Below are 26,527 nucleotides of genomic sequence, written 5' to 3' on the forward strand. Positions count from 1 at the left end.
CGCCGAGTTCCACTATAACCCTAGGTTGGGATTGAATAGTGCAAACAAGGACGAACACTTGTATGTGCTTTAAGTGGAGGGCAAACATTTGTATAACGTTTAACCAGTGCCCGAACACTTGATTACTTGTATATTATTGTAAATGTAATGTGTATGTACGTATATGTATAGCTCTATAATATATACATAGTTTCATACTTTATTTGTGTGCAATAATAACGCTCTCGTATAGGTGCAACGTATACAGATAATAGCAGTGAAGAATAAATTAGAAAACAATATAATTGAAAAACCAAAATAAAAAATGAATTGAAAAGAAAAAGGAAAAAGAAAAAAACCTTTAGTCCCGGTTTGTAATACCAACCGAGACTAAAAGGGGCTGTGCCACATCAATTGGTGGCGAGCCCTTTTGTCCTATTACCAACCGGGACGTGGGATATTTAGTCCCGAAACCTTTGTCCCGGCTCGCAGCGCGGGACTAGGCTTTTTTCAACCAGGATAACAAGCCCTTCGTGCAGCAGTGGTAGGTGAAAATTTTTAGGTACTGTAGCACTTTTGTATGTATGTAATAATTATGGTCCAACTATGGACTAACTAGGCTCACAAGATTCGTCTCGTAAATTATGGACAAACTGTATAATTAATTATTTTTTTCTATATTTAATTAGTACTACATACATATGCCCCAAGATTCGATATAACTGAGAATCTTGAAAAAAAAATGTATTTTGGAGTGGACTAAACAACGCATCAGTACACGGCGGCGAAAGTGAAACAACTTTCAGATAACGTTCAAGTACACGTGGACGACGACTACATAGCTTTCTCTCTGCACTACATCAACTTTTGATCATCTACATTGAACACGCTTGGTCAATATGGACTGAAACAACGGCGCCTCCTGTACTTACAGCAGTGGCCCCGCCTTATTAGAGTGCAAATGTGGAATGCTGCAATTTATGTTATTATTTTTATTTATATGATTAGTATATTGTTCATGTCAATTGCGTGTAGGTCATGTACATATGCACGTGACTGTCATAAATCTTTTGATATTTACTAAATCTTTGATTGTATGATTTTTTTTCTTTCGTTTATTGCAAAAGGAAGAAAAATAAATCAATTGTTCATGACAAACGATAACGGGAGTGGTACATATATTTATGGTTTACCTTTTGTATACAATTTCAAAGCTATGATGTGATTTATTTAATGATGACCTGGCATCGGTAAGGATAGATTTTGTTTTGGAATCAAAACTAGTACATCAATAATTTAGTTGTAGAAATCTTTGTAGTCAGTGGTTTAAATTTTTTTCGATACGAGGGATCTTTCCCATTTCCATTTCATCAACAGAAATATAGTTCATACAAAGAGTTTAGAGAGGATCAAAAATCCAGAAACCGACGCTTACTACTACCCGAAAAGGACTAGCCATTGTACTATCAACTATCACCACAAAACCACCGGACACAGGAGAGCCATCATTACAGATTACAGCAAGAGCGAAATCAGACTTCCAGCTACTCTAGCAGAACAAAAGGTAACAAAACAACAGCTGCAAAACCTCAGAACACTCAATTGTCTTCGGCATCTTCATCTTTTCCTTTTATCACCTCTTGATCTTGGAGACCTTTAGCTTTACCCACCAATTGTAACACAATCTTCAGCATTGCCTCAGCACCAGCAGACAATTCTTCCTTGTCCAGGTCTTCAAACAATCCTACCCAATAAGAAATAAGCGAACATGCATGGCATATAATGGTGATAGGACTTGTGACATTTTTTCCTTGGAAGCAAATATTGTTTCGCGTTTTCCAAATTGCCCAACATATCGCTGCAATACCAATTGCATGAAACTTTTGTACATGAGGAAGCCACTTCTCGCACCACAACCAGCATTGATTAAAATTTCTGGGAACATTTGTTGCCCCAAGGGAGAAGGCCACAATCCCCCACACAGCTTTAGCCATAGAACACTGAAAAAGAAGATGAGAAATCGATTCATTTTGGTCACAGAAAAGACAAGAAGGGTCACCAGTCCATTTCCTACGAATCATATTATCCCTTGTTAGTATAGCATTGTTTGCCACAAGCCATAAAAATATTTTGATCTTAGCAGGAATTTTTCCTTTCCATATTTTCCAAAAATAAGGACTAGCATCATTTTTTGTTAAAGCTTTATAGAATGATTTCACTGTGAATTTTTCTTTCTTTCCCAGATTCCATATAACACTATCTTCTTCATTATTCAGAGAAATTCCATTAAATTGATCCATTATATGACACCAATCATCTCTTAAGTCAGCAATCAACCATCTAGAAAAGTCAACCGAATTTTGTCTAGCAAAAGCCGCCGAAATGTTAGGTTGAGAACACATTTTGAATAAACCAGGAAAGAGTTTTTCTAATAGTTTTTCCATCAACCAAGTGTCTTTCGAAAATAAAGTTTTCTGTCCATCTTTGACAATCATCTTCCTACCATGTAGATATATCTCTTTTATTTTTAACAAATCTGACCAAATGGCCGAATCATTTTGCTTATGTTTTACAGTGCAAATGGATTCCTTTTTCAAATATTTAAATCTAACAATCTCTTGCCATAGCCCTTTTTCATTGTCTAGTTTCCACCACCATTTCATCATTAAGCTAATATTCATCTTCCTCGAATCTCTAATACCTAAGCCACCTTTTTTCCCTTTTTACAAATCCTTATCCACTTAATCAAGTGATATTTCTTTTTAGTTCCACCTCCTTGCCAAAAAAGGCTCTTCTAATCTTATCAATTTTATCAATAATAGTCTTGGGAAGAATATATATAGACATAGATATACAACAGTATTACTCAGGCTAGCATTAATAAGCATGGTCCTCCCAGCAATGGACATTAAGCCTCTTTCCAAATATCAAGTTTTTTACTATTTTTTTCTACTAATGGTATCCAATCAATCACATGCAACCGACTTGGACTAACTGGTACTCCAAGATATTTGATAGGAAATGTTCCAATTTGACAGTTAAAGATTTCAGCATACTTACTAGCCCAGTTATCCTCATCATTGATAGTTAAAACTTCACTCTTATATAAATTTACTTTGAGACCAGCCATCATTTCATACATATATAGTAAAAGCTTCATGTTTCTTGCTCCTTGTATATTATGTTTCGGACAGATTATGGTATCATCAGCATATTGTAATACAGCCACCCCTTTATCAATGATATGATCAACCAAACTAGTGAATAAATCATTTTTTTGTGCTTTATGAATCATCCTGGACAAACCATCTGCTACAAAATTAAAAAGTAGGGGAGCTAGAGGATCACCTTGTCTAACTCCTTTAAAACTCTTGATGTAAGGTCCCACCAAATTATTCAATTTCACACTTAGAGTTCCTCTAGATACCACTTTCTCAATCCAATGACACCACTTATGATCAAAGCCTCTAGCTACTAGACATTCAAATAAAAACTTCCATTTGACCTTATCATATGCTTTTTCAAAGTCCAATTTCACAATTACCCCCATTTGTTTCTTTCTTTTGGTTTCGTGTAGAATTTCATGTAAGATCATCACTCCATTCATAACATTCCTTCCTTTCATGAAAGCAGTTTGATTTTGATGAATCAACTTATTAGCCACTTTCTCCAATCTCAATGTTAAAGTTTTGGTGACAAGTTTGTAGAGACAATTCAATAAGCAAATGGGTCTGAATTGTTGAATTTTTGAAGCTTTAGATACTTTCGGTAATAAAGTGATGATTCCATAGTTAATTCTTGATATATCAATTGTATCATTATAGAACTCGTCAAAAAGCTTCACAACATATGTTTTAACAATACTCCAACAAGCTTGAAAGAATTCAATTGGAATTTTATCAGGTCCAGCTGCTTTGTTTTTTTCCATTTGGAAAAGAGCTTCTTTAATTTATGGCTCGGAAAAAGGTCTTGTCAACATTTGAGTTTTCTTCTTCAGATACTTGTTCTAATTCTCCCCATAAACTTGAGTCTATATGAATATTATGATCATCAACATGTCCAAACAACTTAGTATAATATTCAGTCGCATGATTTAACAAATTCTCATCTCCTTCAATAACATGACCGACTTTCAAGAAAAAGAACATTATTCTTTCTTTTCCTACCATTAGCAATACTATGAAAGTATTTGGTATTATTGTCACCTTTCAACAACCATTGTTCATGACATCTATTTATCCAGTAAGTTTCCTCTTGATCCAACTGCTGTAAGGACTCCTTAGTCAGCTACATTATTTCTCTAACTTGTCTAGCAAATAGATCACCCAAATCTTCAAAAGATTCCAAATTTGTCAGTTTTTCACTAATAAGTTTCCTTTGTTTTCTCAATTCTTCCTGCAAACTAAAGCCCCATCCTTTAAAATACTGTTTAATCAGTTTTAATTTCCGCTGTATCTTATCTAAAGAAGTTCTAGTATTGCAAGGTTTAGCCCAAATCTTCTCTACAGCCTCAAGGAAATCTGGATTATGCAACCAACTAAGCTCAAATTTGAATTGAATTGGAATCTTAGGTTTTTGCAAACCAGAAGATAGAATTAAGGGATTATGATCAGAAATTTCTCTAGGAAGTCTTTTCACTATAACTGTGGGAAACATTTCTTCCCAGTCTTTTGAAACTAGAACTCTATCCAGTTTTTCTAAAATGGGATCCTCCTGGTTATTAGACCAAGTGAACAAGCCTCCAGTCATTATAATCTCTTTCAACTCATAGAAACCAATCAAGAAATTGAATAAGCTAGAAAATCTATTGAGTCCATGAGGTTTATTTCTCTCATTTGCATATCTCAAAATATTAAAATCACCCCCAATAATAATGGGTTCAGCATTTCTAGAACAAAAGGAAGAGAGCTCAGCCAAAAGTTCCATTTTACTATCATCATGAGGAGCACCATATACTATTAACAGGTTCCATTTCTGTTTTAACTATTTATCCCAAAGGTTAACTTGTATCATATATTTTCCTTGCTGAAACCAATTCAAACCCCAACAAGAATGCCACCTGATTTCCCATTTGATGAGTTATATAACCGCAAATAATCATCATTATAGTCAAACTTCCTAAGCAATTTTTGCTCACAATCCTGAACCATTGTTTCCTGAAGCCTAATGAAATGGAAGCAGTACTGACAAATAAGGTCTTTCAAGAAAGTAGAGATTCCTTTTTTTCTCAGACCTCTACAATTCCAAATAATTCCTTGTATATTCATTTTTTAACTTTTTTATGTTGTTTGATGAGAGTAGCTTTACCAGGCTTTCTTCCTTTTCTAATCTGTGCACTAGGATTTTCCTGTATGCCTTTCTTGTCTTTAGTCATTGAAGAAAGCATTATACTTCTCCTTCTATCCCATTTTTCCTAGATTCAACCAAAATGAAGTCTTCTATTTCAGAAGACTCATCTTTGTGCCATTTGTTGACGGTCCTTAAGTATCAAATATAATCAGCAAATAAACAAAGAAAAGGATCCAAATGCAACCAACACCTAGACTTAGGGTTTTATCTGACAGAATTCCACGAGTTTTGGTGTTTGTCTATTTCTGCAGGGGGTTTTCTGCAGGCCCACACGTCGGGTTTACATAGAGATATTAACGTACCCCGCAATTATCCAACATCTAGAAGAGTCCAGAAGCCACGGAAACGAACGGAGACCGGATGGGCTCGAGGGCAGGGCGCCCGCCCTCCCCCCTTAGGCGCCCGCCCTGGCCAGGCAACCAATCATGTTCAACTTCACGGATCATGCTCCACCAACCTAAGGAATCAAGGAAAACTGTGCGATTAATGTCGGTTTGATCCGACGGCCCACATTCATTTGGAAGGACTATATAAGTAGACCCCCTAGCCCCTGGAGGAGAGGACCTCTATCTCTTAGAAACTCTAATTCATTATCCATCACGGGAGAAGAAGCCTCTGATCAAGCCCTAGAGCCACCACATCAATAGATCTCTAGTTTAGCATAGCTACATAGGATTAGAACTAGAAGGAGTCAATCTTCGATTGGTTTCCGGATCTGTCAAGAGGATTCTTGGTAATTCCTCTACTGTTCTTCAATTGTTCATCATTGTTCTTCAATATTATGAATATGACTTTGTTCTACTTCAATATATTGATTATGACTTTGCTCTACTTGTTTATATTTGCAATTATATTGTTCTTAGTTTATCATAGTTATATGCTTGGCTTAGTTAGATTGGAATTATATACATGTTTAGGATCGTATAGCGTTTATCCATGTGTACAGTGGGTAAATGATAAGTATTGTGTAGGCGTGGTGCCTATACCGTATTTATTTGCGATTGTACCCTATATGCCAGATCGCGGGGTAGTTCATGGTAGTGACAGCTCCAATTGATTCTTATATAGTCCCCCTCTCGTGTATAGGGCTGGCAGAGCAACATTATTACAGGGGAGTGATTGATATGTTTCTCATCTTCCTTGAACGGTGGACTGGTATTGCAAGAGTACGATCTACGGAACACAGGATACGAAAGCAAGACACATGTTGATCTCAAAGATACTAGAGAATATCTCGTTGTGGTGCGTTGTTTTGGTTTTCTGTCAAGTACTGATCTTGAGCGAGTGGATTACAGCTAGCGCCACGCCTTTGGATGGAGCTCGTGGCGCGGACTCAGTGCCGGACGCCGATCGAGGACAGGAACCTGATCGTCAAAATAGAAACGGAAGGGACATCGATGGGGCATGGATCGATGGATAAACCTGAACACGCGTCGAAGGAGGACCTGAAGATCGGCGGAGACCATCACGACCTTGGCGACCTGCGACCTGAGGATCTGCGGAGATGGCGTTCGTCAAAATAGCGCCCTCGACGGCACGTGTGCGACGCCCCGAAAATTTCCGACCCGCGCGGGAACCGAAACGGAGAAGGACGCGCACTCGATGGCAAAGCCTTTCCACGCGCGGAAATCTACACGCGCGGCTCTACAATTTGGCAAACGCTCAGATTTGGCAAATACATATAGCAAATTGTTGGAGATTGTTTTGTTGTGTTTTTTGCCAAATTTTTAGGATGGCAAGTCATTTGGCCAATTGTTGGAGATGCTCGATCCAACTTTTGGTAACTCTCTTTATTTGTCTCTTAAGTTCTTCTAACTCATTTATCCCATTCTGTAAGGCCTTTTAGCTATAGGTGCAGTATCAGGTACTAATAAAATAATAATAAATTCATTGTCTTTGGTCGGTTAGCATACCTGGCAACTTATCTGAAAATTCATCTGAAAACTTATTCACTACACGGTCCTCCTGAAGATCAACATCATCATCCTGCTGGTTCACTGTAGCTGTGGGTGGAGCCTATATTGCTACATCCACACTGATTCTCTCTCCCTTAGGTGTTGTCACAACTACTACTTTCTCTTTGCACTTAATCTCTGTAGTATATTTCTTCATCCAATCCAAACCCAAGATCACATCTATGCTTGAGGTTCTCATAACCATAGGGACTGACAGGGAAATCTAACCCCCTTAAAGAAAGACTTGCTGAGGGGCAACAATAAGAAACTGGTATAGTCCCTTCCGGTGAGTTTACTAGCATATGAGTTTTCATGGCAACTAGTGGAATGCTATGAACTCTAACAAATGCTTGTGAGATAAATGTATGCGAAGCTCCAGAATCAAATAAAACTGTAGCGGGGATAGAGTTGATACTAAATGTACCCATCATAATCTTTGGTCCTTTCTATATTGTCTCTGTAGCCACGTGGTTCACCTTTGCTCCATGAGAATTAGATTTTTGATTGTTGTTCTGCTGGTTGAACCTTTCCGGGCAATCATATGACATATATCCTTCCTTCCCACAGCGAAAACACCTAGTAGGGGTATTGGGAGCACATCTCTTCATAGAGGTGGCATTTGAATTCCCCGAGCGGGAAGTCTACTGTTCACTCTGTTGTTGATTAGGATTACGCTGAGATTGTTGGTTGCGGTCCCACTGACAAACCGGTCCCTAGAACCTCTGTTGATCGCCCTGCTGAGAATTGAAACATTGGCGGTTGTTGCCTCTAGAACCTTATGCTAGCATCCTCCTCTTCTTGTCCTGACCTTTGCGCATGCTATCCAACACAATAGCACGGTTCACCAGAGCCTGGAAGGTAGGGTAGGTATTTCTAGCCAACTGCAACCTAAGTTCATAGTAAAGACCTTTCATGAAGAGACGCTGCTTATCAGCATCTTCTCTTACTTCATTTGGAGCATAGCGAGCCAACTGCTCAAACATGTCATGATACTCAGCCACAGTCATAGAACCCATCCTGAGAGATCTGAATTCCTCTTGCTTGAGCTCCATCATTCCTTCATTGATATGCTGTGCTCTAAAGTCTCTGCAAAATTCCAACCAAGTGACAGGAGGAGCATTGTTGGGACGAGCAGCTTGATATGACTGCCACCAAGTCTGAGCTACTCCCTGAAGTTGTCCAGAAGCATACAACACCTTTTTCTATATCATTGCATTGTGTTGTGTTCAGTTGTCTATCTACAGCACGAAGCCAATCATCTGCCTCTATAGGATCAGCTGAGTGTGTAAACACCGGAGGTCTTCCCTTCATAAATTCGCCATGCTTATCTCTCACATGAACATGTGGTGGTGGCGGTGGAGGTTGCTGCTGTAGGTGCTACATGAAGACGTGCATCATCTCATTCTGAGTTTGCATGAGCTCTTCCACAATAATTGGATCATCGGCACCCATGTCACGGCCTCTACCTCTGCCTCTTCCTCTTGCTGCCATCTCCAACATCATCAGTCCAGAAAATCAGTCATATCTCGAGTTGTAGAATTCAAAAGGATACATTCTGTACACCGTTGGAAAGATAAAGAAATTATCTACAATTTTCATCTATACCATATTAACAGATTCTGTTGAGAAATTAGTCAAAACTGGGTATAACCAAAATTGTTCCAGAATTCCAGACTGCGTAGAACCCTCTAATTTGAACAGCCATAACTCACAGCTCATAACACATAATAGTGTCATTCTTGCAGCATTGGAAAGATATGAAAGTCTACTTGTTCCCAGAAAAATTGGATGAACTTTGCATGAACAGATTTTGAGATGTACCAGATTTATTGCAGACTGCTCAAGTAATCAGCAAGGGACAGAAACAGAATTTTAACCAAACCCAACTTTTTCATTCATTAATCCTTATGCCTTAGGCCTATAAACTAAATGAAATTGTAGACAAAATCCACAAGATCATTACACTCATTAAAAAGATCCAAATCAAGCATAAGCATAATATCAACCAAACCAAGCATCAAAGATTCACACTTCAAGCATTGACTCAACTTGCGGTACTATCGTTCTTTTCCTATTAAGGGAAAAGTTCCTAAAACTCCTATTTCAATGACGCCAGAAAGTGGTAAGACAAGGTTCTAAAAGCATATCAGACAAGGAGTGGAGATAAGAACAAGTCTTTAAAATAAGCAACAAGGTGAAGATGAATAGCAATGAAAAGGATTTAGTATAGAAGAAAATATCAAGGTTTATATAACAAGGATTTTATAGCAATTTCAAGACCTTAAGACGACCAATATCTAACTAGGCTTGCGTCCGACAGTCAACAAAGCTTTGATACCAATTTGTCACACCCATATTTTAAGAACAAAATAGGATGTATAAAAGACTCATATGTAACCCAGAAACAGTCGCACACATAAGTAGACAGCCACCATGCCTGCCGCCGTGAAGCTCACCGGGGACGCTCCACCACGCGATTCCGGACATCAAACTCTCAACCAAGCGCACGGGTAGAAAGAGGAGAGAGAGGCGAGCTCACCCAGGGGTCTCTCTCGGGCCGAGAACAAGCAAAGAGATCGGGTCGCGGTGGAGGTTTTCGGCGAGATCCAAAACGCGTAGAAGATAGCGGCTAGGGCTCAGATTCAACTGCTTGGGTGTGAAAGAGGTCCCTCGGGGTGCTTAGGAACTTTATAGAGCTTCACTTGGTGCAAAAGGCAAGAAATCGCGAAATAGACGGAGTTGGTTTCCCCCCATGGAGACCTGCTCGTCCACGGCGCAAGGAAGGAGAAGGGAGAGTCTCTGCTCGGCGGGTCCCGCGTGTCGGCGAGAGAGAAGCTGGGGTCCAGCTGTCGGCAGCAGAAAGGAGAGGGGGCGCCTGCGCTACTGTGCGTGAGTTGGGCCGGGGAGAAAAGAGTGGGCCGAGCGAGGTTAGGTGGGCTACGGGGGAAGCTGGGAGGGGGTTTGGCTGGGCCGCTACCGCTGCTGGCTTTCTTTTTCCCTTTTTTTTCTTTTTGTCTTTCTTTTCTTTTTTGTTTTTCCAAAGCATTTTCCAAAAAAAGAAATAATTCAAAACAAAAAAAAAGAATCCTCAAAACCACACAACACATAATATAGTTATGACCAGCATGAATGCAAAATCATGTTACTAAGCTTAGGATAAATTTTAATTTCCACAAAAATTATTTATTTGCTACATTAAATGCTCACAAAAAATACATAAATAAATCAAATTAATTCCTAATAATTAAAATCCAGATTTTGGGTGTTACATTCATGAACTCAAACTCAATATTTTTTGCATTGGCAGTACAACTAGTCACAGTAATAACAACAGTGCTAGCTTTTTCTAAAGCCACCCTAGGATCAATACATTCTTCAATATAAAAGAAACTATGTTCTTCCACTTGGGTAGCACATAATTCAGGACCATAATTCCAAGGGAGGCATTTTTTGTATTCAAAAGTGCCATGATTATAAAAGCCACATATCTCACACAAAATCCTACGGCAATCCTTTGCAGTATGATTAGAAAGACCACATCTATAACATAAAACTTTGTATTGGTCATCAGAATGAGAGGACTCCTGGAAAACAGAGACATTTTTTATACCTTCACTCTTCTGATGATCATTTTTCACTGCTGTCTCAGCCCCTTTGGGTGCCCACTTATCTTGTTTGTCATCATCAAGAGGTCTTTTTCCTTCTCACTTAACCTTGGTCAGATCTGTATCTTGAGCAGCCTTGTCAATTTCCTCACCACCACCAGTCTTGTTCTCCACCACCTCATCACTGGCTATCACTTCATCTTTTCTCTTCCAAGAGTTTTGTCTACCACCAGAACCACCAAACCCTCTTCCATGCCCACCGCCTCCAAATCCACCTCGACCATAACCAAATCCACCACAATCCTGCCGAAAGCCACCACGATTGTAGCCGAAACCCCCTCTACCGCCGCGACCTTGAGCAAAACCTCCTCGATCTGATCCAAATCTCCCACGGCCAGACGCAAAGCTTCCAGACCAACCATCACCCTGCGACTGCATCCCCACGACAACAGTGGGAGCCGGATTGGCTCGCACCACTGCCGCAAAAGATCGAGGTCTCACACCTTTCCACAGATGCCCTACGAATTTGGAAAGATTAGAGGTGGGGGAAGAAGGAGATGGGGTAGGATTAGGGTTGCCCGCCACAGAAGAGCCCTCCCCGATTTGGGTGAGGTAAGAAGAGTAGGGTAGAGAAAAGAACCCTGTCTCAGGGTCCTTTTTACCCTTATGCCCCTCCACACTCAGATGAACGCCGCGTGGCTTCTCAGAAGGACGTGGCCCTAAGATTCCAAGAACCAACTTTACCTTAGGCGGTCTCCGAAACCACCTATCAGACCCACCAATCCCTTGTTCCCGCCTGAATTGAACGCAATTATCAGAAAGTAAATCTTCAGAGCTCTTGGTTCTACGATATGAATTCCAATGTAAACGAATCGAAGTGTCTTTGGTTTTCAGAGTATCGACAGAAACTTCTTCAAAAGAAAATTCACGTTTATTAATTGCAAAGCGAAATTTTAGATCATGATCAACAAAAGGAGGCCCAAATCCTCTCTTCTTCGCCCCAAATCGAATGGAATCATGAAGTGAAGGGAAATCTGATTCACAAAAATGACTACCTTGTCGCCGTAGAGACGAAGTCACCGGAAGCCGAGAAGAAGCCCCTTCATCTAACTCAGAAAGGTACTCAGGAGACGGGGATCCACACCTGCGTGAAGTTCCTCCCGTAACCCGATCCGCCGCAGGATTTCCCCGTCGGTGGAACACCGATGAGCAGCCTTCACGCTTCCCTGTACTACCTCTCGAACCCTCCCGCTCCGCCGTATGATTGCCCCTTCGGTGGGATTCCGACGGGGGGTCCTTCCTCTTCCCTGCATTTGCCTTCGCAGACCCAACTCCTTCCGGACCCTTCCCCCCGTGGAGATTCCCCGTCGATGGTGCTCCGGAGAGGAATCCTCCTGCTCGCCTGGAATCGCCTCCCCTAGCTCCTCTGCCCTAACCGCTCCCATCCTCTCGGCCTTTACATGCTAGTCACACTACTACAGAATGAAGCATTGGTTGATGCCCAAAATGGCCAAAAACCTCGGCCATTTTGCGGCCCGGGGTTAAAGACCCCTTTAACACCGGTTCGTAACACGAACCAGTGCTAAAGGGTCCTGCCCAATGGCTATTGACAGGTGCTGTTGGGGCAGAGACCCTTTAGCACCGGTTCGTATTACAAACCGGTGCTAAAGGGGTCCCTTTAGCACCGGCCATAGCCACGGTCCGAGGCAAACCCTTTAGCACCGGTTTTTTTTACAAACCGGTGCTAAAGGGTAACCCTTTAGCACCGGTTTTTGCCCTGAACCGGTGCTAAAGTTCTGGTTTATAGGCCGGCTCCCTCCTCCCCTCTGCCCATTTGAAACCGAGAGCACCATTATTGTTCTTGGAGCTTCTTCTTGCTTGTTCTTTATTTGTTCTTCATCTCCAACGCCCATCGTTGATCTTCTTCGACTCCGTCATCGTCTCTTCGTGCTTGGAGGTGACTAACTTTTGTCTTTCTTGTCTTTTCATGTTGTTTTTGGCTTGTGATGTTCACATTATTTTTAGCTCAAATCCACGTTGTTATTTTGAATCATTTACATGAATTAGTATCCATATATATATATCGTATTTCATGGTTGACCTAGTATTAATGTAGTTTGCAAGAATGAATTATAGTATATTTTTATGATCTTAGAAAGTAGGATAGTTCAAATTAATTAGTTTGTTAATATCACTTGATTTATTTTTATTACTACATATAATGTCCATTATATCATACATGTTTACTAGTAAATGTGGAATTTATAATTGTTTAAAAATTGAGTATGGATAGTAGATGTTACTACATATAATGTCCATTATATCATACATGTTTACTAGTAAATGTGGAATTTATAATTGTTTAAAAATTGAGTATGGATAGTAGATGGCAACCGTGACCGGTTCTTCGATCTCTCAACGGGTTCAAAAGCGATACCGTCCGGAACTCCCTCTCATTACTTGTGGCAAGTGTGGGCAGAAGATTTTGATGGAGTACAAAGTGTCGAAAGAGGGAGTAAACAAGGGTCGTATATTCTACAAGTGTCCAGATCGTAATGTGAGTTATTTCCAGACATTTGCTTATATATGTGCACATTTTTTTAAATGATATTAATTAAACTTTTGATTCTCTCTTTTAATTTCAGTGGGACGGTACTGACGGATGTACAGGTTGGTACTGGGAGGAAGAATACATTGAACACATTAAGAAATCTTTTGCACAGGTGGTTGAGGCTGAAGGTGGTGAGGCAGTGAGCCGACGAAAGGAGTTCAATGATGTTGATCAAGCGAATGATCTATCTATTATAGTTGGGATCAGACGCGAACTAATTATGTTGCTTAAGTGCATTTTAGTTTTGGTTTTTTTAGTGCTAGTTGCGATTGTATTTGTTGTAGCCTAGCTTTCCTAAATTAATCAACTATGTATCTTAGACATGTTGTGCAATAAGATGAGAAACTATATGTGTGCATTTTTTTCATAATATATATATTATATTTAATGCAGATGGTAACACGTAATTGGATGTATAATGCCGATCAGCGCTCCGAAGAGTTCATTAATGGCGTGCACTATTTCTTAAGTGTGGCCGAGTCAAATAAGAGGGACGGTTTCATGTGCTGTCCATGTGCCGTGTGCAAGAATTTGACGGAATATTCTAACTCAAGAACTCTTCATTCACACTTATTAAAGTCAGGTTTCGTACCAAACTACATTTGTTGGACCAAACATGGAGAAAGCGGGATTATAATGGATGAAGGTGAAGAAGAAGAAGAAGAATTGGACCATGCCAATATTATTGCTCAGTACAGTGGCTTCAATGATGTTGCAATGGGGGGAGATAATGAAGAAGAGGTGGCGGCAGAAGATGATCGGGGCGATGATGCTTTTGGTGATGCTATCCGTGATGCACAAAGAGAATGTGAAAGTGATAAAGAGAAAGCCAAGTTCGAGTGCATGCTAGAGGACCACAGGAAATCGCTATATCCCACCGCTGAAGAGGGGCAAAAAAAGCTGGGTACCACACTAGAATTGCTGCAATGGAAGGCAAAGAATGGTACATCTGACAAGGCATTTGGACAGTTATTGAAGATCATAAAAAAGATGCTTCCGAAAGGCAACAAATTGCCCACCACTACGTATGAAGCAAAACAGGTTGTCTGTCCTTTGGGATTAGAAATCCAGAAGATACACGCATGTCCTAATGACTGCATCCTCTACCGTGGGGAGGAATACGAGAATTTGGATGCATGTCCAGTATGTAAGGCATCACGGTATAAGATTAGACGAGATGATCCTGGCGATGTTGAGGGTGAAGAACGTCATAGGAAGAAAATTCCAGCCAAGGTTATGTGGTATGCTCCTATAATACCACGATTAAAACGTCTGTTCAGAAATAAGGAAAATGCAAAGTTGTTGCGGTGGCATAAAGAAGACCGTAAGATAGACAATATGCTGAGACACCCTGCCGATGGATCCCAGTGGAGAGAGATAGATAGAGAATTCCCAGATTTTGCAGATGATGCTAGAAACTTGCGGTTCGCCTTAAGTACAGATGGTATGAATCCTTTCGGTGAGCAGAGCAGTAGTCACAGCACTTGGCCAGTTACTCTATGTATCTACAACCTTCCTCCATGGCTATGTATGAAGCGGAAGTTTATTATGATGTCGGTGCTTATCCAAGGACCGAAGCAACCTGGCAATGACATAGATGTCTACCTAAGGCCATTAGTTGAGGAACTTCAACTTTTATGGAGCAAACCAGGAGTTCGCGTGTGGGATGAGTACAAACAAGAGCACTTTGACCTGCGAGCATTGCTGTTTGTAACAATCAATGATTGGCCAGCTCTGAGTAATCTTTCAGGCCAGTCAAACAAGGGATATAATGCATGCACACATTGTTATGAAGACCTTGACTGTGTATTTTTGAAAAAATGTCGAAAGGTCGTGTACCTTGGCCACCGTCGGTTTCTTCCTGTGAACCACCCAGTACGAAAGAAAGGCAAGCATTTTAAAGGCAAGGCAGACCACCGGACCAAACCTCTCAATCGAACCGGGGATGATGTACTCGAAATGGTCAAGGATATATAAGTGGTATTTGGAAAGGGACGAGGCAGCGAACCTATTCCCAAGGATGCTAAGGGACACGTACCCATGTGGAAGAAGAAATCCATATTTTGGGAGCTACCTTACTGGAATGTCCTAGAGGTCCGCAACGCGATCGACGTGATGCACCTGACAAAGAATCTTTGTGTGAACTTGCTCGGATTCATGGGTGTCTACGGGAAGTCTAAGGATTCACTTGAAGCACGACAAGACTTGCAGCGCATGAAAGAACGAGACAACCTGCATCTAGAAAAGACAGATGATGGACGTCATTACTTAAGCCCTGCTAGCTCCACTCTGAGCAAAGAAGAGAAGGAAAGCATGTTTGAATGTCTTAGCAGCATCAAGGTCCCATCTGGATTCTCCTCCAATATCAAGGGAGTAATTAATGTGCCAGAGAAGAAATTCCTGAACTTGAAGTCCCATGACTGTCACGTTCTAATGACGCAATTGCTGCCGGTCGTTTTAAGAGGAATTCTACCTCCACACGTACGTCTAGCCACCGTAAAGCTATGTGCATTCCTCAATGCAATTTCTCAGAAGGCAATCAATCCAGAGCAACTAGCTACTCTGTAGTATGATGTCGTTCAATGTCTCGTCAGCTTTGAGTTGGTGTTCCCTCCATCCTTCTTCGATATCATGACACACCTCCTAGTTCATCTGGTCAAAGAGATTCGTATTCTCGGTCCTGTGTTCCTACACAACATGTTCCCCTTCGAGAGATTCATGGGTGTCCTAAAGAAATATGTCCATAGTCGTTCCCGGCCAGAAGGAAGCATTGCCAAGGGCTACGGAACAGAGGAGGTCATAGAGTTCTGTGTTGACTTTATTCCAGACCTTGACCCAATTGGCATTCCTGAATCTCGACACGAGGGCAGACTCAGCGGAAAGGGAACACTTGGGAAGAAAACATATATTGGTACGGGAGACGATTACTTCAATAAAGCACACTACACAGTTCTCCAGAACTCCTCATTGGTGGAACCATATGTTGAGGTACACAAAGATTTCCTACGCTCCCAGTGGCCCGGGAAGAATGAAGCTTGGATAATGCGTCAGCACATGGAAACTTTTGGTGATTGGTTGCGCAAAAAATGTCAAGGTGATGAAAACATTGATGAGCAACTTTATTTGTTGGCCAGGCAACCATCATGGCATGTCCTCACATACAAAGGGTACGAGATAAATGGTAACACATTTTACACAGTTGGCCAAGATAAAAGGAGCACCAACCAAAATAGTGGTGTACGCGTGGATGCCACGGATCCAAATGGGAACAGACAAACATATTATGGATGCATAGAAGACATATGGGAACTAGTCTATGCAGCTAATTTTAAAGTTCCTTTGTTCTGGTGCCAATGGGTGAAGATGACCGGAGGTGGGGTAACAGTCGACAAGGAGTATGGGATGACAACCGTGGACCTTAACAATAGTGGGTTCAAAGACGAACCATTCGTCCTTGCTGCAGACGTGAGTCAGGTGTTCTATGTCAAAGATATGTCTACGAAACCAAAGAGAGGAAAAAATGATGACCACTCAATCATCAATGAGCCAAAGCGCCACATTGTCCTTTCTGGGAAAAGAAACATTGTCGGAATTGAGGACAAGTCAGACATGTCAGGCGATTACGAAAGGGATGATCGAATTCCGCCCTTCCTAGTCAACAAAGACCCAAGCATTCTGATAAACAATGAGGATACTCCATGGTTACGGTAGGATCATAACCAAGGGTCATACGTCAAGAAGAAGTTCACTGTTGTGTCGGCTTGACTTTGTATGAAACTATATTTGAGAATTGTGAATTTTGATGTGTGTAACAAACTTTGTATTCATGACTTTGTATTCATGACTTTTCCAATTGTTAGAGATCATCAAATGCAAAAACTTTTGAATACCAAGTTGTTAGATATCATCAAGATCTAAACTTTTTATATACACACCTTTTCCATTTGAGAAAGTCTAAGTTAACAATACCCACCAATTCTTGAATCTCACACAAACTATATGAAACTATATGTGTCAATTGTGGATTTTCAACTACACCTTCCCAAAACTTTGTCAAATACAAAAATGGTCTATATATGAAATGTAGATTTTGATGAGTGGAACAATATTGGTATTCATGACTTTTCCATTCGAGACAATCTAGGGTTCCGAAACCGCTGCGTGGCTATGAGTTCTATGAAAATTCAAAATTCAGTGGTTCAAACTTTTTCAAATGAAAAGTTGACCATTAGACAAAATGTAGAACTTGATGAGTGTAGCAATCTTTGTATTCATGACTTTTCCATTTGGGACAATCTAGGGTTCGGTCAAAGGGTGTGTTTGTAAAAACCAATGCTTTGGCTTTGGTCAAACTTGGTCAAATGGCCCATTTGATGACTTCAAATGAAAAAAGTTTGAATACAAAGTTGTTAGAGATCATCAAGATCTATATTTTATATATTGTCCATTTTTCCATTTGGATAATTTTGAGCCAATCCTAATTACATTTCTATAAAATCCAAGACGGGTTTTGGTCAAACTTGGTCAAATGACAAACTAAATTACTTCAAATGAAAAACTTTTGAATACCAAGTTGTTAGATATCATCAAGATCTAAACTTTTTATATACACACCTTTTCCATTTGAGAAAGTCTAAGTTAACAATACCCACCAATTCTTGAATCTCACACAAACTATATGAAACTATATGTGTCAATTGTGGATTTTCAACTACACCTTCCCAAAACTTTGTCAAATGCAAAAATGGTCTATATATGAAATGTAGATTTTGATGAGTGGAACAATACTGGTATTCATGACTTTTCCATTCGAGACCATCTAGGGTTCCGAAACCGCTGTGTGGCTATGAGTTCTATGAAAATTCAAAATTCAGTGGTTCAAACTTTTTCCAAATGAAAAAGTTGACCATTAGACAAAATGTAGAACTTGATGAGTGTAGCAATCTTTGTATTCATGACTTTTCCATTTGGGACAATCTAGGGTTCGGTCAAAGGGTGTGTTCGTCAAGATATATATTTTTATATGATTTTTTATTTGATAAAAATTATACCCAACTAGCATTCCTAGTAATAAAAAACAAAAATAAAAAGTTTTACGTCAATATGATGTGAAAATAAATTTCCAGTTCATTGGATATAGTTTTTGTAAATTTATTGGAATAATATATTTTTGCATTAACAAAATACTAAACATTTCTTACAAAATCATTGCAAATTATAAAAATACAATAAGATATTTATGTTTAAAAATTTTCATGTGTACATTAAAACAAATTACAATATATGTCACTGTTTAAAAAACATTATGCAAAATATTTAATTTACTATACAATTTATAATATAAACTGTATATATAAAACAATTGAAAAACCCTAAACTAAAAAAATGGGGCTTTAGCACCGGCCCATAGTGGGAACCGGTGCTAAAGGGTCCTGAAAATTTCAGGAGCCCGCCCTAGTGCGCGTTGGACCCTTTAGCACCGGTCCGTGGCTGGAGCCGGTGTTAAAGGCCCTTTAGCACCGGTTCCAGCCATGGACCGGTGCTGAAGGGTCCGCCTCTATTTAAGTCATGGGCGCCCTGGATCTGAGCAGTTCATCTTCGTCTTCGTCGAGTTCGTCGTATCCAGCGCCGCCGCCTGTTCATCTGTCCGCACGCGACCTCGCCGATCTCCAGCGCCGCCGTCTCCAGCGCCGCCGCGGCCAGCTCCGGCCACCAGCGCCGCCGCCGCGACCACCATGTCCACCAGCGCCGCCATCTACGCCTCGATCTCCACGCCCGGCCCCGCGCGTCCACTACACACACGCCATGTATAATCCAAAACCTAGATCGATATATACATATATATATATAATAAATACTCCACTGCAGTTTATATATATAAAAATAAATAATTGTTATGAATTATATGCCAATCACTTTGCAATTTTAGTGATTTCTATATATTTTTACACAAAAATAATAATTATTGAATGCTAGCTAGTATATATATTAAGTATATATATATATACACTAAAAAATAATGCATGATGTTAGTATATTATTCTAGTAATAGTTTTTAGTACATTAGTATAAGTGTAGTATATATTATTCTTGTATTATTTTGTAGTATTATTTTTTTAGTATATTATTTGTAGTATTATTATTCTTGTATTATTCTTGTATTATATTTTATTTTCTAGTGTTTTGTATATATTATTGTTTGTACTATTATTCTAGTATTATTCTTTTAGTATATTATTCTAGTGTATTAGTAGGCTTAAGATTCTAGTATTATTTTTAGAGAACTCCAGCACTTTCATTTGTAGTAGTACTAGTAGTATATAAGTCTCTAATATCTATTTTATTTTCTAGTGTTTTGTATATATTATTGTTTGTACTATTATTCTAGTATTATTCTTTTAGTATATTATTCTAGTGTATTACTAGGCTTAAGATTCTAGTATTATTTTTTAGAGCACTCCAACACTTTCATTATTTTTGTAGTATTCTTGTAATATATATTCTTGTAGTATTTTTAGTATATATTTGTAGTATATTATTCTTGTATTATTCTTGTATCATATTTTATTTTCTAGTGTGTTGTATATATTATTGTTTGTACTATTATTCTTGTATTATTCTTGTATTATATTTTATTTTCTAGTGTTTTGTATATATTATTGTTTGTACTATTATTCTAGTATTATTCTTTTAGTATATTATTCTAGTGTATTACTAGGCTTAAGATTCTAGTATTATTTTTGGAGAACTCCAGCACTTTCATTTGTACTATTATTCTAGTATTGTTTTTTAGTATATTATTCTAGTGTATTTCTTATCTTATATAGAATATATATATATGTATGGTTGCAGACATAGAAATGGCTGACCGTCCCCATGATGATCCTGATTATATGGAAGATGCTATTCAAAATATGATCGACGACGGTAGTCAGTACTTTGTTGATTACCACAAGATCATGCAAGGCAATCGTACTGAGCAACAAGAGGGCAATGCCCCTGAGCAACAAGAGGGTAATGCCCCCGAGCAACAAGAGGGCAATGCCCCTGAGCAACAACTTGTCGTGCAACAAGAAGAAAATACTGGCGAGGTATGTAAATGTAAACATATATAATTAATGCATCTCTTACATTAGGTTTTAGACTTATTACTTGGTTATTAATCTAGTATTTTTGTTTCTATATCTACGTGTAGCCTTCTGGATCGACCTCTACAGGGAGAAGCGTACCTCCACGAGGGCCAAAGAAGCCGTTGGAGGGCCGCTATGTAATCTCTGAGTTTGAGATAGCTACAGGCAAACCACTTGGTGAGCATGCAAATAAATATGTTAGTCACTGTGGATATCTTGTGAGAGATCAAATACCGATCAGTGCTCGTGAATGGAGAGAGAAGCGAGGTGCTCCTGAGATCAGTTTTGTCTCTGATCATGACAAGGACTTAGTTTGGAAAGCCGTCACAAACGTTTTCACCTTCGACACCAACGATGAAGAGTTGAAGGTGCGAATTTATGACTGGACTATGAAGAAGATGGCGGTACTCTTCCAGAATTGGAAGAAGTCTTTATACAATAAATATGTCAAGAAAAATGAGACTCCAAATTTCAACCTCAAGCATTATGTAAAGCTGAGGGCCTTCTGGGATGACTTTGTGCAGTACAAAACATCAGAAGAGGGCGAGAAACGAGCCAATAGAAACAAAGAGAATGCCAGTAAAAAGACATACCACCATCATATGGGATCAGGTGGTTATAAGAGTGTTGTTCTCAAGTGGGACCGAATGGAACAGGAGATGCTTGCTAGGGGGGTCACACCCGAGACAATAGCAAAGAATTGGAGCGAGCGCTCCAAGCATTGGTTCTACGGTCATGGGGAAGCGTGGACCCAGACACCGGGGCGCTAGTTTGGGGCCAAGAAATCTCTAGAGCAGCAGAGAGACTAGTCCGTGCACGAGAGGCGGTTCAGTCTGGTGAGTTTAGGCCTAACAGGGAGAAGGATGAACTCACCTATGCGCTTGAAAATCCTGAGCACGGTGGGCGTACGAGAGGCTATGGGGCAGTTCTGTGGTTGCAATCATTCCAAACCGATCAAGATACCTACAGAAGCCGGCAGAGAAAGAAGGATGAGGAGGCAGAGCGGATCCGCCGCTTGGAAGCTTTTGTTCTGCAGTCACAAGAGCGCGAGAAAGCTCGTGAAGAATGGATGCAGGCAGAGATTCAAAGGCAAGTGCAAGCAGCACTTAGTCAAATGACGAAAGGGCAAGGTACATCACAGCCTGAGGTCAATGTTAGCCCCCCAGGCCAGTTGAAAAGCAGCTGCGCATCCACGGAAGTACCAACCATTCAGGATGACACGAAGCTACACTTCCCCGTGGATGATGTCACAGAGGCTTTTACTACCTGTGAGCTGCATGTACCAGATGGGAATGCCACCAAAAAGGTGGCTATCGCTGTTGTCAACCCTATCGACCGAACGAGAACTCCAAGAATCCATAATCGACCAGTACCTGGTGGATATGCTAGCGTCTCGGTTGATAGGGTTGAGAAAGGTTGTGGCAATGTGCCACTAGACATAGAAGGGGGAGACGGAGAGAAGACCTTAGGTGAAGCTGAGAAGACATTTATTTGTTGGCGCAAGCGCTTCATAATTATTCCTCAGCATAGGTTTGTGTGTGATTTTACTTCTTATATTATTTATTATGTATTGAAATTAAAAAAAAGTTTGCTCACAAAACTTGTAATTGTTTTCTTTGCAGGGACTCCTCCAACCTAAGTCCAGTTCTCTCCCCAGCGCATCATAGTGCTGCGGGCGGTGACAATGCTGGATCTCCTCCAACACCTGCGGTGGCCACACCAACCCCGCCACCGCCTCCACCACGGTCTCCACCTCCTCCACCGAGGTCTCCAACTCCTCCACCGCGTTCTCCAACGCCAAAAAGATTGGCCCCACCACCTCCACCGCCTGCACCGCCCTCTCCAAAGAGTGCACGGTCGGTCCCCTCGCCTCCAAAGTGAGGTAGTAAGAAGCGGTCCGCCCAAGAAGGACCGAAGTCATCGGTCCCACCTCCAAAGAAGGCTGCCTCAGCAAAGAGAGCTAAGACGCCAGAAAAATTACCTTACGAAAAGAGTGAAGAGGAGGTAATTGCTACATCCAAAGCTGAGGTCCAACAATTTTTTGATAAAATAAAGGAGGATAGGAAAAACGGCTTAACCCAGAAAAGCCGTACTTTTATGTGAAGCCATCGGAACTGAGGCAGAAGGTGGCGGACCATCAAAAGAAGCAACGCGAAGCTCAGAAAAAGCCAACACTTTCGGACTATGAGCGGTCTCTGGTCAAGTCTTCACAGCCTACTAAGAAGAGAGTAGGAAAGGGGGTCCCACAGCTCGGAGAAGTATCAAAACCGGTGCCCCCTTTGATTGTGCCAAATCAATACGGCTCAAATGAAGACTTGATGCCAAAGAAATCCTTAGCGTTGTCTGAGCTAGACTCGCTTGAGCGTTACTTTGGACAGAGCGGTTTAAATATGGAAGAAATTGCCGCCATTCTTGGATGCCAAACATTTGAAAAAGCCGAGGTAGTTGATCAATGGAGGGCAAGATATGAACCGGGCAGGAGTCTATTCGACCCTAAGCGTTTACACGAGCTCGGCACACAAATGTTTGCAATAAACAAATGGTGCATTGAGGCGTCTAAAATGGGAGATAATTGGATTTCTGTTCGTATTAGACAACATCACTACTTCCGTGGAGATGACCTCATATACGTGCAGTTCGAAGAATTGCACCAATTATGTCACCTCGACGCTCTTGACAAATCTCTTGTCAGCTGCTTTTGTCTGTAAGTATTTTTTTCTTTTTATTATACTTCTAACTTCTTTAATTACATGTATATAATCCTTACACACTTAGGATTTGTATGTATATATGCAGGCACCAAATGAGAGAGCTCAGAATGAAAAATGACAATAGTATTAGGTTCGTTGACCCTTATATTGTTTTCAAGGCTCCGCAGGCAGTGTGGACAGCAGATCATGAGACAGAAGTCTGCACCAATCTTATGAGGTTCTTTGTGAACCAAAAAGAAAAACAAAAAATACTCTTCTCCTTCAACTTCGAGTGAGTTATATAGTTATTAAGTGCATGCATATTTTATTTTACATTATAGGACTGACTATATATATGTGTAAACAGCTTTCACTGGATACTCATGGTCATTGAAATTCCCATGAACCGGTTGATAATCTTTGACTCAATGAGAAAACCACAAGAAAATTATCAACAAATGGTAAACATTATTCAAAGGTACGTAATGTCGATCTCAGCTACAAAAACATCATAATATGACTCTGTAATTATTAGTTCACGATCCACAATGGCTGTGTATAGGGTTTGGGAAAGATTCATTGACCGTGAACATCTTAGTGGATGTAAAGCGCCGCTTAACATAATACATCCACAAGTAAGTTCTACTAGCTAACAAACTTTCGCTAACTTTTAGCCTTCTTATTATCGTGGTCGTGAATATTTTTATATATATATCGTACAGTGGTGTTTAAGACAAGAAGGGGGAAACAATCTATGTGCATATTACGTGTGCAAATTCATGATGGCACAAGTCAATCAAACACTCACAGAGACGCTCAGAGTACGTTACATGTCTCTTTTCATTATCTCCTGAATTATATTGAATAACTTAGATAACTAATACCTTTTTTATTTATTTCAAATTAAAGACGGAATGGCTGAGGGAAAAGGTCCTACAACAAGACCGAATCAAAGCTATCCAACAGACGATAGCAGGATTTCTCTGCGACCAAGTGATCAATCCAAACGGCGAGTTTCACTTCAACGGCAACGAAACTCTTATTCCAAACAACGATGATCATTTGTATCGTTTGTAGACATTGGGAGAAAAAACTCTATGTATATATGTGTTACGAATTTTGTATATATAAAATTATATATATATAAAGCTTCTTACATATCTATTTAATTTTTGATGTGGTCTATTCATTTTATTATAGGCAAAGCTTAATTATTAAGCTAAACCTATAATTTTCATTTATATATGCTTAATATGCGTGTAATATAAATATATTATTGTATCAGAAAAACATGTATTGAAAAACCTATTATTATATATTATATATTATATATAAACAATAAACAAAACCGAAGAAGTGAACCCAAAAAAAAAGAAAAAGAAACCTTTTAACACCGGTTGGTAAAACCGGTGTTAAAGGGTCCTGCAACGTGGCAGCCCTGGCAGGACCCTTTAACACCGGTTGGTATTACCAACCGGTGTTAAAGGGGGGGGGGGCTTTAGCCCCGGTTGCCCGAACCGGGACTAAATGGTGGGCCTTTAATCCCGGAAGGGCAGCACCGGCTCGGGAACCGGGGCAACAGGCCCTTTCCGACCGGTGCTAATGTCCGAACGTGTGGCAGTGTCAGTGGTTTAAATGACTCATGATATTATATTTATTATTTGTTTATTAAAAAAACACACGGTAGGGCTGGGGTAATCAAACAAGTTGGAAGCTGACATAAAAAGACTGGGAAACAGAGAAACGGCGAAAAGGATATATACTGCATGGAACGCAGCAAAAGGAACAAGAATATGTGATTTCGTTCTCGTAGGTCGTAGCGTCGTAGACGTGTGGTTCGAATTGGCCTATCTAACGGACGATATCAGCTGGTATTGGTCGCGGCCAACACATTTGTGATGCGTGCTAGCTACTTAGCTAGTCACCTTCTGGTTCGGTAGGCCAACCTGTGCCTGTGGTTATCGGTCAACTTTGATCGTCTATACTCCGTACGTACGTACGTAATAATTAAGTTGACGTGGACAGCCAAAAATGATTCTAAACTGTACAACGTTGGCAAGGCCAGTTCACACTACGCATGTAATCCAGCTTTAGACGTGCAATTTTTGCACGGGATATGATGCACTGGCTCCCTTGTAAGGCCAATGCGAGTGGAGGTTTCACATCACAGTTTGTAACGTACTTATATTTTGATCGACGTTGTGTGCGAAGGCGATGGTGGCGCGCGAGCTCCAAGGACGAGGAGGTGAGGTTGCGTGTGGTGTCGTGCGAGGGCCAGCGACTTGTAGGTGAGGGCATGGTCGCGTCACATGAGGATGTGGTCGTGTGACTGGCGACGTGGGGTGATCACGGTTATTAGAGGATTGATTTTGCATTCCGCGGCGTTATGAGATTGATTTTTGCCTTCGTGTTTCTAATCACATGACTTGTCTAGATTGCGTCGGATGGGCCATTACAGGGGTGAATGCAAGGGTGGGTGGTGGCATTTGATAAAGTCTCATCGTGAGGGGCTCAGCCGGGGTGGCATTTGGAGGAAAGCCAGTGGGATCGCACCCGCAGGCAAACGGACAACGTTCAATTGTCGCATGAAAAAGGTGTCTATTCTTTAGTCTTTTTAGTTGTGAGAGATACTAGTAAACATGTTCGTTCATTGCAATGGGAGTGGTATATATACCTTTGGTTTACCTATTGTATATAATTTCAAAGCTTTGGTTTATTATATGATGACCATGGCATCCATAAGGATAGATTTTGTTTTGGAATCGAAACTACATCTATAATTTAGTTGTAGAAATCTTTGTAGTCAGTGGTTTAAATGACTCATGATATTATATTTATTATTTGTTTATTAAAAAAACACACACATGCTACGACTGGGGTAACCAAACAAATCGGAAGCTGACATAAAAAAACAGGAAACAGAGGAACGGGGAAAAAAGGAAACAAAGATGTGATGTCGTGCTCATAGCCTCGTACGTGCATGTGGTTCGAATTGGCCTGTCTAATAACGGATATGGTACCGCGTGTGGTTATCGGTCAACTTCGATCGTCTATACTCTGTAACGTACGTAATAATTATGTTGACACGGAAGGACAAAAATGATTCTAAACTGTACAACGTTGGCAAGGCCAGTTCACACTACAGCTAGCTCACAGTACTGTCGGCGTCGTCGACTATAAATAGACACTTGCATCAGCCTATCCTACT

General features: G+C 40.4%; 1 protein-coding gene across 1 annotated transcript; it reads right to left on the reverse strand.

Moving 5' to 3' along the window:
* Positions 10,988 to 11,326, reverse strand: LOC110437516 (probable H/ACA ribonucleoprotein complex subunit 1-like protein). The gene has a single exon (XM_021465987.1). The coding sequence runs from the start codon at positions 11,324 to 11,326 to the stop codon at positions 10,988 to 10,990; it is 339 nt and encodes a 112-aa protein (XP_021321662.1).

This window comes from Sorghum bicolor, chromosome 8, assembly GCF_000003195.3.
Source record: "Sorghum bicolor cultivar BTx623 chromosome 8, Sorghum_bicolor_NCBIv3, whole genome shotgun sequence".
Taxonomy (NCBI): Eukaryota; Viridiplantae; Streptophyta; class Magnoliopsida; order Poales; family Poaceae; genus Sorghum; species Sorghum bicolor.